The sequence below is a fragment of the Oratosquilla oratoria genome, chromosome 2 (assembly GCF_046742065.1).
Source record: "Oratosquilla oratoria isolate Oo_2021 chromosome 2, ASM4674206v1, whole genome shotgun sequence".
NCBI classification, from domain to species: domain Eukaryota; kingdom Metazoa; phylum Arthropoda; class Malacostraca; order Stomatopoda; family Squillidae; genus Oratosquilla; species Oratosquilla oratoria.
The window spans coordinates 65,915,739-65,931,220 of NC_134778.1; the positions used below are offsets into that span (position 1 = coordinate 65,915,739).

The 15,482-nt window shown below is 39.9% G+C and overlaps 1 protein-coding gene across 6 annotated transcripts in view; it reads left to right on the forward strand.

Moving 5' to 3' along the window:
* The window catches only part of LOC143039743 (uncharacterized), a 44,177-nt gene extending 36,240 nt beyond the window's left edge, over positions 1 to 7,937 (forward strand). For all 6 annotated transcript variants that reach the window (XM_076209992.1, XM_076209997.1, XM_076209987.1 and 3 more), the window contains one exon: positions 5,270 to 7,937. In XM_076209992.1, the coding sequence (XP_076066107.1) occupies positions 5,270 to 5,325 (56 nt within the window). In that variant the 3' untranslated portion in view covers positions 5,326 to 7,937. The remainder of the gene's footprint in view (positions 1 to 5,269) is intronic.
* Positions 7,938 to 15,482: the final 7,545 nt, after the last annotated feature.

Below are 15,482 nucleotides of genomic sequence, written 5' to 3' on the forward strand. Positions count from 1 at the left end.
AAATGGTACAGGACAGTAACAAGGGGTTGGGGGGACATCATAACGGAGGGACAGTCGTAGTATAAAAGTGTCATCATTTCTCTATGTACAGTTTCCTCTATCAGACAAAATAATGTGTGGCTCTGGTCCGTAGGGGTGCCCCATATAGACCCTAAAGTATCAACTGCATGCTACTTTGTTACAATAACATGCAGCCAATACACCAGATGGGGTCAGTGGACAGGATGCAGGGATAACGTGCAGCTAATACCCCAGACAGGGGCAGTGGACAGGATGCAGGGTTTACCTGTCATCCAGGAGGTGCCAAGATAGGAGGGAGGGTGGAGGGGAGTGGAATATATGGGAAATGAAATGGAAGGGAGTGATTTCTATGCCTTTTTCTTTTTGGCTACCCTCCATGTAAGGGGGAAAAAGCCTTTGGTATATATGTATGTAGGTACACATTAAAATATCTCACCAGCCATTCCACATTAACCACTCCATTAGACACTCTACATGATAACCATCTAATCCAAGTACCTTACCATTATCATTTTACCTTTCACCTCTCAAAGCTGCTGTCTCAACACCTGTATCAGTATTTATGAAGGACCAATGGGATTTACGTAGAATGGAAGCACAATTAGATTGTTTTTCAAGCAGTGCAACAGGAAGAGCTTATGATACTAAATTATAATTTTGTTGGAATAGAGTAGTAGAGCTTGTGTACTCAAAATGTACAGAAATTGTATACAAATTAGATGACAAATTATGAAGAAGTGGTGTGCTACTAGCATAACCTATGACCACGAAAGCACACCTGGGTAATTAGATTGGGTGAAACTACTATTGATCCAGTATTTTGGATCTCGTTCAGAATATGCCAGAGCAGTTTGTATGAAGGGTAAAATGTTATCGAACATTGCTCAATAAGCAAGATGGCTTCCAAGTCTACATTTTTTCTGTCTTGTTTTCTATAGCAAGAGTTTTTTCCCCCTTACAAGGGGGGTAGCCAAGTCAAAGGCATGTCTTGCCTACTCCCACCCATTCCACTCCCCTCTACCACCCCTTCCTTCTTCTCATCTTAGCTCCTCATGGAGTGACAAAAGAGGAGGTGAGGAGGAAAGTGGGAGTGGAAAAGGAGATGACAGATAAGACTACATGTTTAGATATTGCAAAGAGATTATTGATATCAGGATTTTTGAGAGTGGATGTTTGATGATGATGATGATATGGTTTAACATCACAAACTCCTCCCATCGGAAGGCTAGGACCCGTTCCCCTTACAGAGGACTTTGTAGCGTGGAATTTAATGAACCATGCCCTTGGTTCAATTTTGCCGGTGGCAGGACTTGAACCGCCATCCCCTCGACCTTTGCCGCAATTAATAATGTCCTAACCCGCTCAGCCAGCGAGCTCCCTGAGAGTGGATGTAAGGTGGAGAAATAGAGGAAACAGGTGTTGAAAGAGATGTGAAGGAGGGTGAGACAGGGCAAGAAATACCAAGATAAAACTGAAAAGTACACGAGATGAAGTGAAAGAAAACGGTGAAGTGGAAGTAGAAAAAAATGGATGTGGTTCAATGAATAAAATACCAAATTGTGGAGAAATCATGAGATGGAGAGAATGGGTCGGAACAGAAGAAGGGTAGCGAGTGGTGGAATGAAGAGGAAGAAGGTGTACGGTTGAATGACTGTGGTAGTGATAGAAAAGACGCTTGCCTATGAGGAATGGTTGCAAAAGAATAAGTGAAGAACTATGTGAGTGATACATACATACATATACCAAGGCTTCTTCCCCCTTACAAGGGAGGTAGCCAAAAAGGGAAAGGCATAAAATCATTCCCACCCATTCCATCCCTGAATACACTCTACACCCCTCCACCCTCCCTCTTATCTTAGCACCTCCTGGATGATGGGTCATCCCTGCACCTTGTCCACTGCCCTGGGTCAGAAGCAGTGTCACAAGACACAGCACATCCACAGCAAGGCTGCTTCATTAAATCGGCGGCCCCGCCTCTCCGGTCCCCCAGGCATAAAAGGAGAAGACGGGGAGAAATCGTGATACAAGAGTAAAAAAGATGAATGTGGTGAGGGATTGAAACACGTGTAATAGTGGCTGGACAGAGAATGAGGGGTTGGGGGGGGGATTAATTCTCTTCCATAGCACCCTCTATTAAAGTTTTCCATTTGTTGCTTAAATCCCATGTCTATAACTACTGGAAGCACATGTTCATCTCACCTTCATTGTAATGTTCTCTATATGAAGTGTCTTGTGTAGAGTGAATACCAGTATCCTGGGTTTATATATATATATATATATATATATATATATATATATATATATATATATACCAAAAGCTTTTTCCCCCCTTACACGGGAGGTAGCCAAAAAAACAAAAGCATATAAACCACTCCCACCCATTCTATCCCTAACATACTCCACCCTCTTCCCTCCCTCTTATCTTGGCACCTCCTGGATGATGGGTCATCCCTGCATCTTGTCCACTGCCCTGGGTCAGAAGCAGTGTCACAAGACACAGCACATCCACAGCAAGGCCGCTTCATTAATTTGGTGACCCCCTCTCTCTGTCCCCCCATGCAGAAAAGGAGAATACGGGGAGAGATCCCTTCAGGCTGCGTTAATTTATTTCTCACACATACTCCCCCACCCCCTCATGCATCACAGCATCACCCATACACAACCCTTCTCCATTCGCCCAAAGTAATTTTTTTTTTCTTCTTCTTTTTGTAAATTGATTAGTTTTTTTTTTTACATAAAATTTAACTAGTTGGAAACCCATGGCCCCACAGCACCTGGCTCGTTAATTATTGTATCTTAACTATGAGTATTAGGGATATAGGAATCTAATGAATTTATCTCCTGATTATTCATATGTCTGTATATACAGTATTCTGATTATTCATAAGTCTATATATATAGTAATTGTGTTATAACATGTGTAGGTACTTGTAGTTAGTGTTAGTGGTCATGAAATATCCAGTGATTAAGGAATTGTGTGTGTGTATATATATATATATATATATATATATATATATTGAGATATTCTGACATGTTGACGTAAGCGGAATAGGAAACACAGGAGTCTTAGTCTTGAGTTTATTCCTGACTAGTCAGGAATAAACTCAAGACTAAGACTCCTGTGTTTCCTATTCCGCTTACGTCATATATATATATATATATATATATATACCAAGGCTTTTTCCCTCTTACAAGGGAGGTAGCCAAAAAGAAGAAGGTATAAAATCATTCCCACCCATTTCATCCCTGAATACACTCCACTCCCCTCCACCCTCCCTCTTATCTTAGCACCTCCTGGATGATGGGTCATCCCTTCATCTTGTCCACTGCCCTGGGTCAGAAGCAGTGTCACAAGACACAGCACATCCACAGCAAGGCTGCTTCATTAAATCGGCGACTTCCCCTCTCCGTCCCTCCATACATAAAAGGAGAAGACGGGGAGAAATCCCTTTGGGCTGCGTCAAATTTTGCTCACACATACTACCTCACCCCTATCTCCCCACCCATTCCACCTCATGCATCACAACATCATCCATATACAACCATTCTCCATTCACCCCTGTCTTCTGTCCTCTCCCATCCTTCCTCAACTGACATTCCCCTCTTCCCCAAAGCCCCCTTCACCCCATCCATCCACCTCATCCTAGGACGTCCCCTCATGTTCACTCCCTCCTCATCTGCCTTCCATACCTCTTTTACTAATCTTTCTTCACTCATTCTTTCCATGTGTCCAAACCATCCCAATACTCTTTCATCAATCCTATCTCCCAACTCCTTTTCCACCCCTGTTCTCCTCACCTCCTCATTTCTCACTCTATCTAGCCTAGTAATCCCCATCATACTTCTCAGACACCTCATCTCAAACACATTTAAACTCCTCTCTTCTTCTCTTATGTTCCATGTTTCTGCCCCATACAGTGCTGTTGGCACAATCACTCCTTCATACAGTCTCCTCTTAGCATCCATTCCCAAATGTCTATTCCTCATTACACTCTTTAATCCACCAAGGCATTTACTCGCTTCTCAATCTACATTCTACCTCCACTTCCACTCCACCTTTTCCTGCCACATTTGAACCCAAGTATCTAAAACTATCCACTTCCTCCAGTCGCTCTCCCTTAATGCTCACTTCCAGTCTACTGCCACTTTCACCCCTTGTACATCTCATCACCTTACTTTTACCCACATTTATCTTCAGCTTTCTTTCTATCACACACTCCCAAATTCTGTCACCAACTTCCTCAATCCCTCCTCCGATCCTGCCACAAGTGCGGTGTCGTCTGCAAACGACAGCTGGCTCACCTCCCACTTTTCTCCATTTTCTTTAACCATCTCCAATGGAAGAGAAGGCAGTAAGGGGAAGATGGGCAGAATATTTTAGGGAGTTGCTAAATGTGAAGGAGGGTAGGGAGGGAAAGATAGCTGCAGTGGGAAATGCTAAGAAAATGACCGTGATGAATGAGGAAAAAGGAGGAGAAATAAGGAAGGATGAAGTGAAGAGCTGTTAAGATGATGAAAGCAGGTAAGGCACCTGGTCTGGATGGATGCCATGCAGAATGTCTAAAAAAAGGAGGTACAATGATGGTGGACTTGCTGGTGAGGTTATTTAATGATTGCTGGAGAGAGGGTAGAGTGCCGGAGGATTGGAGGAGTGCCTGTATAGTTCCACTTTACAAGGGAAAAGGGGACAAGTGTGAATGTAGTAGTTTCAGAGGGGTTAGTTTGTTTAGTGTAGTAGGGAAGGCGTATGGGAGGATCTTGATTGAGAGGATTAGGAGAGGAACAGAAGGAGTAATTGGTGAGGAACAGTGTGGATTTAGGACAGGTAGAGGTTGTGTAGATCAGATATTTGTGGTAAGACAGATATGTGAGAAAGCTATAGGAAAGAGGAAGGATGTTTTTTGGGCTTTTATGGATCTGGAAAAGGTTTACAACTGGTTAGACAGGAGGGCACTGTGGGAGGTTTTGTGGATATATTGGATAAGAGGAAAGCTTCTAGGAGCTGTCAAGAGTTTTTATGAGAGTAGTAGAGCATGTGTCAGGATTAGAAATGGAGAGAATGAGTGGTTCAAGTTAAAGATGGGACTTTGTCAAGGATGCGTTATGTCGCCCTGACTGTTCAACTTGCACATGGATGGGGTGGTGTGAGAGGTAAATACACACACACACACACATATATATATATTTATATATATATATATATATATATTTATTCTTTATTATTTATTTATTTATTTATTTTATCCAGTTCCAGTTGTCTACATCAAAGAAGAAGTAGGTGATGGTGGCTCAGATCAATTGTAGAAGACCTTATTACACCTGAGAGGATGACAGATGCCTCCCAGTGATGGTTCAGCAAGGGAGAATCATCATCTTTCTGCTACACATCAGTGGCCTTTTAACCTTCATCTGGATGGGGCCCAACGCTCTCTCTGCTTCAGATTTACTTCCTCCACTTATCTGCCGAAGGAGAGCTGACAATCAGCAACTGTTCCCCTCCTGTTACAAAGATGTGGTTCCATAAAGACAATACCACATTCATATAACACAGACAGCACTCCGGCATTTTGTCCCAGGGAGATCAGCGAGAGAGCCTGAAGACTCTTACCAGCCACTGGGAAGCTGTGGGTGTCTGGTTTGGCGAAACTAGAGGCAACAGTCATTGTTATTATTGTTATTGTTAGTCTGTGTATCTCACCGTGTGCCTTAGAGGTGTATGTACATAAATACATATACAGAAGGGCCCCTTCCCCTTTATAAGGGGGGGCTGGCCAAGTCAAAATGTATACCCACCCTTCACCCATCCTACACCCATCCAAAAACCCAGTGGTCGTCTCTTCCATCTTAGCTCTTTGTGGATGGAGGGTCATCGCTGTGTCCCACCCACAGCTCAGGTCAGAGACAATACAGCAAGACAGATGATATATTGTATTTTATATAATTCTGAGAATGATAGTCTATTTTAGATAAGAGTTAGTCTAAAGACTGATGGAGATAATGGTTAGGTCTTACAGGAAAAGCTACAAGTCTGTGGATTCTTTCGTTAAGTGTTAAAGAGAAGAATATGGAAGGTAACACCTTAACAGCTTGGAATCTTGATACACACACACCACACATACATACACACACATAATGCACACACACAAACACACAGCTCGATGGCATAGTGGTAGCATTGGTAACTGCTACTCTAGTGGTCCAAATTTGTAACCTGCCCAGGGCTGAAATCATTTTAAAATAATTGTGCTGCGAGCAGTTACTCCAGCTCTCATGGGCAGGGAGTTGGGTGTGTGTGTGTGTAAGATCACAGCATTACCCATAGACCAGTCATATATGAGCTCTGAGCTCATATCTGGGAGGGTAATAACTATTGATCATGAGTCCAACAGTGGTCCAAGACCATTATGAATCACACACATACCTGCATACATACATACATACATACATACATACTAGTCACACTGACAAGACCAAGATTGGAGCACACAGTGACACTATGGACACCCAGTACAAAAAAGAATATAAGGAAAATAGAAAGAATCCAAAGAGCAACAACAAAAAATGGCCTCAACACTTTCAAGACTGTCTAAACTGGAACTACCAACCCTGGAACAAAGAGGAGAAAGAGGGAATCTGTTGGCCATTTACAGAATCATGAGAGGCATGGAAGTCCTTGACAGAGAAGACTTACTAAATTGGGATAGAAGGAAAATAAGGGGGACATGAAAACAGCTTTCCACATAGAGTGGTGGATGTCTGGAACAAATTGGATGAAACAATAGTGTGTGCAAACACCATACATGAATTTAAGAACAAATTAGCTGTTGTGAGATACAAAGATGGGTCACCACAAGCATAGCTCCCCTTCCCATATGATACAACTAGGTAAATACACACACACATACACAATCATACATTATCATTTTACCCTTTCACTTCTCAAAGCCTTGTATCAGTACTTATGAAGGACCTTTGGGATTGATATAGGATGGAAGGAAGCACAATTAAATTGTTTCCCAAGCAGTACAACAGGAAGCATTTGTGATACTAAATTGTCATTTTGTTGGAATAGATATATTGATACAGAATTACCCCATTATCTGATAGGGTTATAAACCTGAAAGACCAATTGAATTGCAAATACTGAGATATCAAAGCAATTTCAAATTGAGAGAAGTGAAGCAGAGTACTTGGATTGCAAAAATGTTCCCTAATTTTAATTTTTGAAAGAATAAATTTTTTGGCTTTTAAAACTGAATAGTGGGGTATTCTTCTACCAATATTGAAAGAATTAAAGACATGCTTTTAGCATATTATGTGCTTCCTGATATAACTTAAACATCTCCTCAGGTTCAGGGCTCACCAAGAGTAAAAGAAAATGTAACAAGAGATGAGGTGTAATTATTCCAAATGATGAAACTGAAATTGATTGATTTTTTTTTTTTTTATGGAAGTCATTATTTGAAATGTAAGTGGAGGACTTTGTTTTCTTAATGATTGTATTGTCTTAGAGTCCAGACAACCAGTAATAATGTTTTTACAATTTTAATAATATACTGTTGCATATTGGAATACAAATTATTTTATTATTTACAGTTGTTAGGTATCTTTGTTCATAAAGATCATAATACCATAGTACCTTCACATTAAATATATTATATTGGAAGGTAACAGGAAAACTTTTATTTTAGAAATACTACATATACTTCACTAGCTTTACATTATTTGTATTCGGTAATGTATGTATGTTATATGAGAAATTTTCTAAATTCATAAGTGCAAATTAGAACCCATCTGGTACAAGTATCTGTATTTATTATTATTTTTTTTTTATCTGTTATGCTTTCTTCAGTGATCTTCAAGTTTTCTACATACAGTTCTGCTTTTGTATATTACTTGATAAAGATACAAGTAAATTATGCTGTTTTTCTTTACATTATGAAGAAAACCAAGGCACAGATCTACTATGAATAGATAAATAACAAAGAAGTGCCCCATGAAAGTATATGATCAATCTGGGGACAATATGTGGCCTCAGGAAGAAACTCAACAAAATTAGAATCAAGAGCTCATTATGGCAAGATCAAAGCCTAAATAAGCTTGGCAGGCAAACATCCCAAAGCAAACAACACCACATAAACCATGTAATGCCAGTGTGGAAATAGACCATATTCCTTCATTATGACACCACACAGAAAAATAATGAAAAAAGTAGTATACATACATATACCAATGCCTTTTCCCCCTTTCAAGGGAGGTAGCCAAAAAGAAAAAGGCATAAAATCATTCCCAACCATTCCATCCCTAAATACACTCCACTCCCCTCCACCCTCCCTCTTATCTTAGCACCTCCTGGATGATAGGTCATCCCTGCACCTTGTCCACTGCACAGGGTCAGAGGTAGTGTTGCAAGTCACAGCACATCCACAGCAAAGCCCCTTCATTAAATCGGTGACCCCCCCCTCTCCATCCCCCATGCATAAAATGAGAAGACAGGGAAAAATCCCTTTGGGCTGTGTCAAATTTTGCTCACACATACTACCTCACCCCCCATCCCCTCACCCATTCCACCTCATGCATCACAACATCATCCATATACAACCATTCTCCATTCACCCCTATCTTCTGTCCTCTCCTGTCCTTCCTCAGCAGACATTTCCCTCTTCCCCAAAGCCCCCTTCACCCCATCCATCCATCTCATCCCAGGACGTCCCCTCATGTTCACTCCCTCCACATCTGCCTTCCATACCTCTTTTACTACTGTAGTCTTTCTTCATTCATTCTTTCCATGTGTCCAAACCATCCTAATATTCTTTCATCAACCCTATCTCCCATTTCCCTTTCCACCCCTGTTCTCCTCCTCACCTCCCCATTTCTCACTCTATCTAGCCTAGTAACCCCCATCATACTTCTCAGACACCTCATCTCAAACACATTCAAACCCCTTCTCTCTTCCTCTCTTTATGTTCCATGTTTCTGCCCCATACAGTGCTGTTGGCACAATCACTCCTTCATACAGTCTCCTCTTAGCATCCATTCCCAAAAATATTATAAAGATTTATACCTCCATACTAATAATGATCTTCATTCAACTACAACTTCCAACCTACATATATGTAGGTTACATAAGAACTTAAGATATGAGGTAGAGGTACTACCATGCACCATGCTGCAGTTTCAACTGCCAATGCATAGGACACAGGAGACCAGCATATCTTAACATTCTCCAACCCTACCGCCCCTGTAGTAGTCAGGTCTGAAGTCTATCACCCCTAACTCTTGTTAACATCAGATTACTAGCAGGATAAAGGAAAATGAAGTACTGCAATGTCTTCAGCACTTCCCAACACCCTGTAAAATTCATTTCAACATCCTAGGTTAAGAAATCCTGCATTATGCAATGATATTGCTGGTTAGAAGGCATGGTTGTACGTTGCTCAACCCCTGCAAATGGTATCCCATGCTCAAACCCAGCCAAATGTACAAACTCCATGCATCATCCTCAGAATTTACAGTATACCAATTTGAAAAAGAAATCCTCTGTCTCATATTCAGAGTGCATCAAATTAGAGCAGCCCACAGATGAGGATAACCCAGGATGATCAGATGTGGAGCTGCATATGCAGAAGCACTACAATCCAAAGACAAATCCCCTCAATGCTTCCACCTAAATGAGCACCTACAATACAAGAACTCCCTACACATCCCTCCCCCCTCCAGTCCACCACAATCCCACCCACCCCGACACACAATCCACTCCAAGAGAAGACCCAGCTTTCCAGGAGAAACCATAGATGCAACAAAGTACATCAACTACTTATCATGCCAAGGGTTGCCATATTAGGAAATTAGAAATACAGAAATATATATATATATATATATATATATATGGATTTAAATTCTACTGGGATTCAAATCCTCAACTGAGCAGCTTGCTTTTTATATGAAGGCCGTACCATCGTGTCACGACGACCCTTCAAAAATGAACGATTTAGTTCACGGCCTGTCATTCCACCGAGGGCACTCGCGTGAACATGGTATGTACTGTATTGCATCAAATTCTTTATACAGGCTATAGTCAGCGCAAGGAGAAATGACCGATAAGGCGGGGCTAGGAGATTTCCCGGTGTTGCCACACATGGGCATCCATGGCGAGAACGTGCGTGTGGATGCAATGTTTTCTGAATGCAGTGTGAGGGGGGCGGGGCCAGAGATTAGATGTAGCGGCAACGTCGCTCTCTCTTTTCCATATGCCATGTCTAGACTTGAAGAAACGAAACCTTTGTATAGAAAACATTGCTTTGATTTTTACCTCAGTGGTGGTGTGTGACAAAAAATTATAATATAATCATATGAGGCAACATTATTAAATTATAAAATAGAATTATAAAATAAAATAAAATTATAAAATGATTAGATGTGGCACCACAGGGGAACTCCCAGTGCTCCGCCCTAACGGCCAGTTCTCAGTGCAACGGGTATAGTCTTCCGTGAACTATGTTGTTCCATTTTGAAGGGTCGTGGTAGCACGATGGTACGGCTTTCGTTTTATAAAAAGCAAGCCGCTCAGACGAAGGTTTGAATACCAATAGGAGATTTTGATTCCAAATGTCATGACATAAAGACACTTGTCAGAGGACTAGCCTGCATAAAGGATTTGATACAATACAGTGCAGTGTTCACCCAGGTACCCTCGGTGGAACAACAGGCCGTGGACTAAGTCATTCAATTTTGAAGGGTCGGGGAGGCACGATGGTACGGCCTTCGTCTTATAAAAAACAAGCCGCACAGACGAGGGTTCGAATCCTAGTAAGAGAGTGTAATTCCAAATGTCATAATGACACAAACACACACACGTATTATATATATACTTTCACTCATATATATATATATATATATATATATATATATATATATGTATGTATATATATATATGTATATATATATATATTTTCATAAATATATATATATATATATATATATATATATATATATATATGAGTGAAAGTATTTAAATTGAATATAAGGGAAATGATAAAAACAAAAACTAAAAAAAGTAATAATATAGAGACACAAGATCGAAAACAATTGTGTGAAACATTTGAAGAACAAAACGGTAACAGTTTCGCTGGCCTCTGCCAACCAGAGCAAATGAACCATTAATTTGTAAACACCGAAACACGTCTGTAGTAAGTTAACTTCTCATTAGTGTCGTCGTTACATTTAGGTTATTTTCATAAAGAGAATCTGCGAAAAGAAAGTACAATTATAGGATTGCAACTGTAGTGTTCTGGTATGAAAGACAACCAAGGAAGGAAACTAACTCGGTGGTCTTTATCTTTCTCTTTATTCAGCGAATCGGGCGAGAATGTGGTCAGCCTAAGGTCTGGAAATGGACGTCCCCGATCCGGTGTTAGGAGAGGTCTTGGACGAGTCGAGTTGTTGCTGTTGCTGCTGAAGAAGCTGTTCTTGCGACTTGCTAGGTAAGACCACCCGCTCGTGCGGGATCGGTTTTTGTGGGAGGGGAAGAATGTAAGAAAATGAAAAGATGGTAGTGTATAAAAGAGGGCTATTGCCAGTGCGTTTTTTCGTTAGCGATTAGGGGCGGTTGGTGGTCGTGGCTCAGGAGAAATGGGCAGGGAACTTGGATGTCGGCGCCGACGCCTGGGATTAGAATTACCAAAAGTTGAGAAAATGGTAGGAGGCGTAGTAGTAGAGAAAGGTGGAAAAACGGAAAAATCTTTAGTGGGAGTTAAACTGAAATGAGAAGATGTAGTACAAGAGAATGTTAGAAAGGAAGCGAATTTTAGTCGAAGAAAAAGTACGTGTAGATGTTTGTGCGTGGGGCGTGGCTATGTTCGTGAGAGGTGTGAGTATGTATTTTACGGGAAGTGAGTAGAGTTCACTTCCCGCGTGTAAAGAGCGCGTTCCTGATTAGCCCCAGGTTGGGCATGAGCGTTCCTGTTTAGCCCCAGGTTGGGCTTGAGCGATGAGCGAGCGATGTCCGAAGCGTAGTCAGGAGAGTGGAGCCAATGGCGGTGCGAGGGGGGCAGGCGGGCAGGTGTTGTTTTATTTTTCTCCTTCCAAGCACAACTCTGAGAGCAGAGAACACGTGACTTGGGAATTGTGTGTAAATGTCAGAAGTGTAAACCAGCTCGCCAGCGTCAGCGAAGAGGCCAGGGCGTGGGTTGGGGCCGGACGACAAGAGAGGTTCCCTAATTCCTCTCCCGCGACCAGCCGGCGAAGAGTTAAGGGCTCTGAATTAGAGTTGAATTGTGGGCCTCTGCTAAGCCAGCGAGCAAGTGTGCGTGTATCTCTTTTCATCCAAGCACAACTCTGAAAACAGAGAATTACGTGACTTGGGAAATGTGTGTATTTGTCTTTGGTGTAAACCCGGCTGCCGACGTCAACGAAGAGGTCGGTCTGTGCCAGACCGGCAACAGCAAAGGAGAAAAGTCTCCTCGCCGCCACCGGCCGGCGAAGATTGCTGGGCGCTTGTTGAGTGTGCTGGAGCGGGGAGCGACGTATGACATCTGCGAGCGCTGTGTTGGTTATGCTGTTCTGCCCTCAGTTGCGAAAAGCTGGGAAGCTTGAGCGTTGAGACTGTCATCTTCCTGGTTGCCACATTTCGGGTAACGAATTTATAGTGTTCCTGGAAAGGAATTAATTGTTAGATTAAGGCAACATAAGTCTTAACGCGATATTTGTTAACCTGAGGGATTTAAGCCATTGCATTAATTGGGAGGAAGCTAAAGTAATTGTTAACAGTAATTCATATTTGAATAGAAATATCATAGAGTCCAGTCTGGTCAAGGATACATTTGTTAATCACTTAGATTTAAGTAATGGATTGAATAAATTGGATAATTTTATTATTAAGAAAATTGTAGCCCGAACTGTCTGAATAGACAAAAGCGCTCGGTCTCGTTTCTGTTATTTTCCTTGTGTTTTTTTCGGCATACATACATACATACATACATACATACATATATATATATAATTTTATATACATATATGTATACATATATATATATACATGTATACATACATACATACATATATATATATATATATATATATATATATATATATACATGTATACATAAATAAGTTTATATATATGTATATATATATATATATATATATTTATATATATATTTGTGTGTGTGTGTGTGTGTGTGTGTGTATTTACCTAGTTGTATTTACCTAGTTGTATTTTACGGGAAGGGGAGCTATGCTCGTAGGGTCCCGTCTTCATATCTCATTTTATCTAAACTATTTTTAAATTCATGTATTGTTTTTGCACACACCACTTTCTCATCTAACTTGTTCCAACTGTCTATTACTCTGTGAGGAAAGCTGTTCTTTTTCAAATCTCTTCTATAGCTGTCTTTTTTTATTTCCTTTCCGTGTCCTCTTGTATTTCTGTCATCCCATTTTATCAGATTCTCTCTATCAATAATTTCTATGACTTTCATGATTCTGTAAATATCTATCAAATAACAACACTCTCTTCTTTGCTCTAGTGTCTGTAGTTCAAGTTTTTGTAGTCTCTCTTCATATGATAGTTTTGAGAGTGTTGGTGCCAGTTTTGTAATTGCTCTTTGTATTCTTTCAAGTTTTTTTATACATTTTTTTGTACTTGGTGACCATATCGTTGCTGCATATTCCAATCTTGGTCTCATCAGGGTGATTAGGATTTTCTTCACCATTTCTTCATCCAGGTATGTAAATGCAACTTTGATTGTTCTTATTAAATTATAAGTTTCTCCAAAAATCTTATTTATATGTTTCTCAGGTGACATATTATTCATAACAATGACTCCCAGGTCCTTCTCATTTTCTAATTTTTTTATTCCTTCTTCTCCCAATTTATATGCTCCTGTTATTCTGTTTTTGCTTTTTCCAAATTCCATTATACTACACTTTTTTGTATTGAACTCCATCTCCCACTTCCTACTCCATTCCTGTACTTTATTTAGATCTCTCTGTAGTGATTCACAATCTTCTTCAGTTTTCACTCTTTTCAGTAGTTTTGCATCATCTGCAAAGAAGCTCATATAGCTTTCAATTCCTTCATCCATATCATTGATATATATAGCAAACATTATTGGGGCCAGAACTGTTCCCTACGGAACACCGCTTATTACTTCATCCCATTTTGAGTGCTGGTTTCTTATCACTACTCTCATTTTTCTTTCTTGCAAAAAGTCTTCCATCCAATTTAGTAGTTTGCCCTGTATTCCTCCTTCAGTTTCTTATGTGGTACTTTGTCAAAAGCTTTCTTTAGATCTAAAAATGCACAGTCCGCCCATCCATCTCTTTCTTGTATTATATCTATTAGTCTTGAATAGAAACATATTAAATTGGTGACGCATGATCGTCCTTGTCTGAATCCAAATTGCCTTGGATTTAACACTTTGTTTTTGTTTTTTTTTTCTAAATATTTTACCCATCTACTTTTGATAATTCTTTCACAAATTTTGCTATTGTACTTGTTAGAGAGACTGGTCTATAGTTGGTAGGTTCTTTATTTCCTCCTTTATATATAGGTACTATATTTGCTTTTTTTCAATCTTCCGGAACTTTTCCTTCTTTCAAGGAACTGTTTAGTATGCTATGTATTTTGTCTGCCAGTTCATTCCTGCATTCTTTCAGTATCCAGTTTGCTATTTCATCTGGTCCATGCGATTTTCTGACATCAAGATTACTCAAGTGTGTTAATATTTCATTCTTTGTTACTTCTATTTCTTCCATAGAGGGGACTTTCTCTTTCCATTCGTTCTCTTCAGGTTGTATGTTCTCCCTTGTAAACACTGATTTAAAATGTTTGTTCATAATTTCCGCCATTTCCATTTCCTCAGTGTATTCAACTCCCTCCTGTCTTAATTTCTCCAAGTCTTGTTTGTTTTTCAGTTTATTGTTTACAAATCTGTAGAATAGTTTTGGTTGATCTTTACACTTTTCTATAACATCTTTTTCATATTTTCTCTTTTCCTCTCTGCACGTTTGTACATATTCATTTCTATAACAGGTATATATTTTCCATTTTTCAGGTCTTCTGTCTTTTTTTCCATCTGGTCCAGGCTTTGTCTCTATTGTCTTTTAACTCCCTACAGCTTTTGTTGTACCAGCATTTTACATATTCTTTTTCTTGTTTTTGTCTTGGGACATACTTTTCCACTCCTTTTTTGTAAATTTTTGTCAAAATATTCCATTTCTCTTCTACTGTTGTTTCTTCTTTGTATATTTCTTCCCAGTTTTCCTTTTGAAAGAATTCTCTTATTTGATCAAAGTTTGTTTTTTCATACATCATTCTTCCTTTTCTATATTGTTCATTTCTTTTGATATATTTTTCTTCATTAAGTTCCAGTTCAATCAATATGTGGTCACTTTTACTTATTGGTGTTTTATATTCAATTTTGTCCACTATTCTAGGTTCAGATGTAATTATTAGGTCT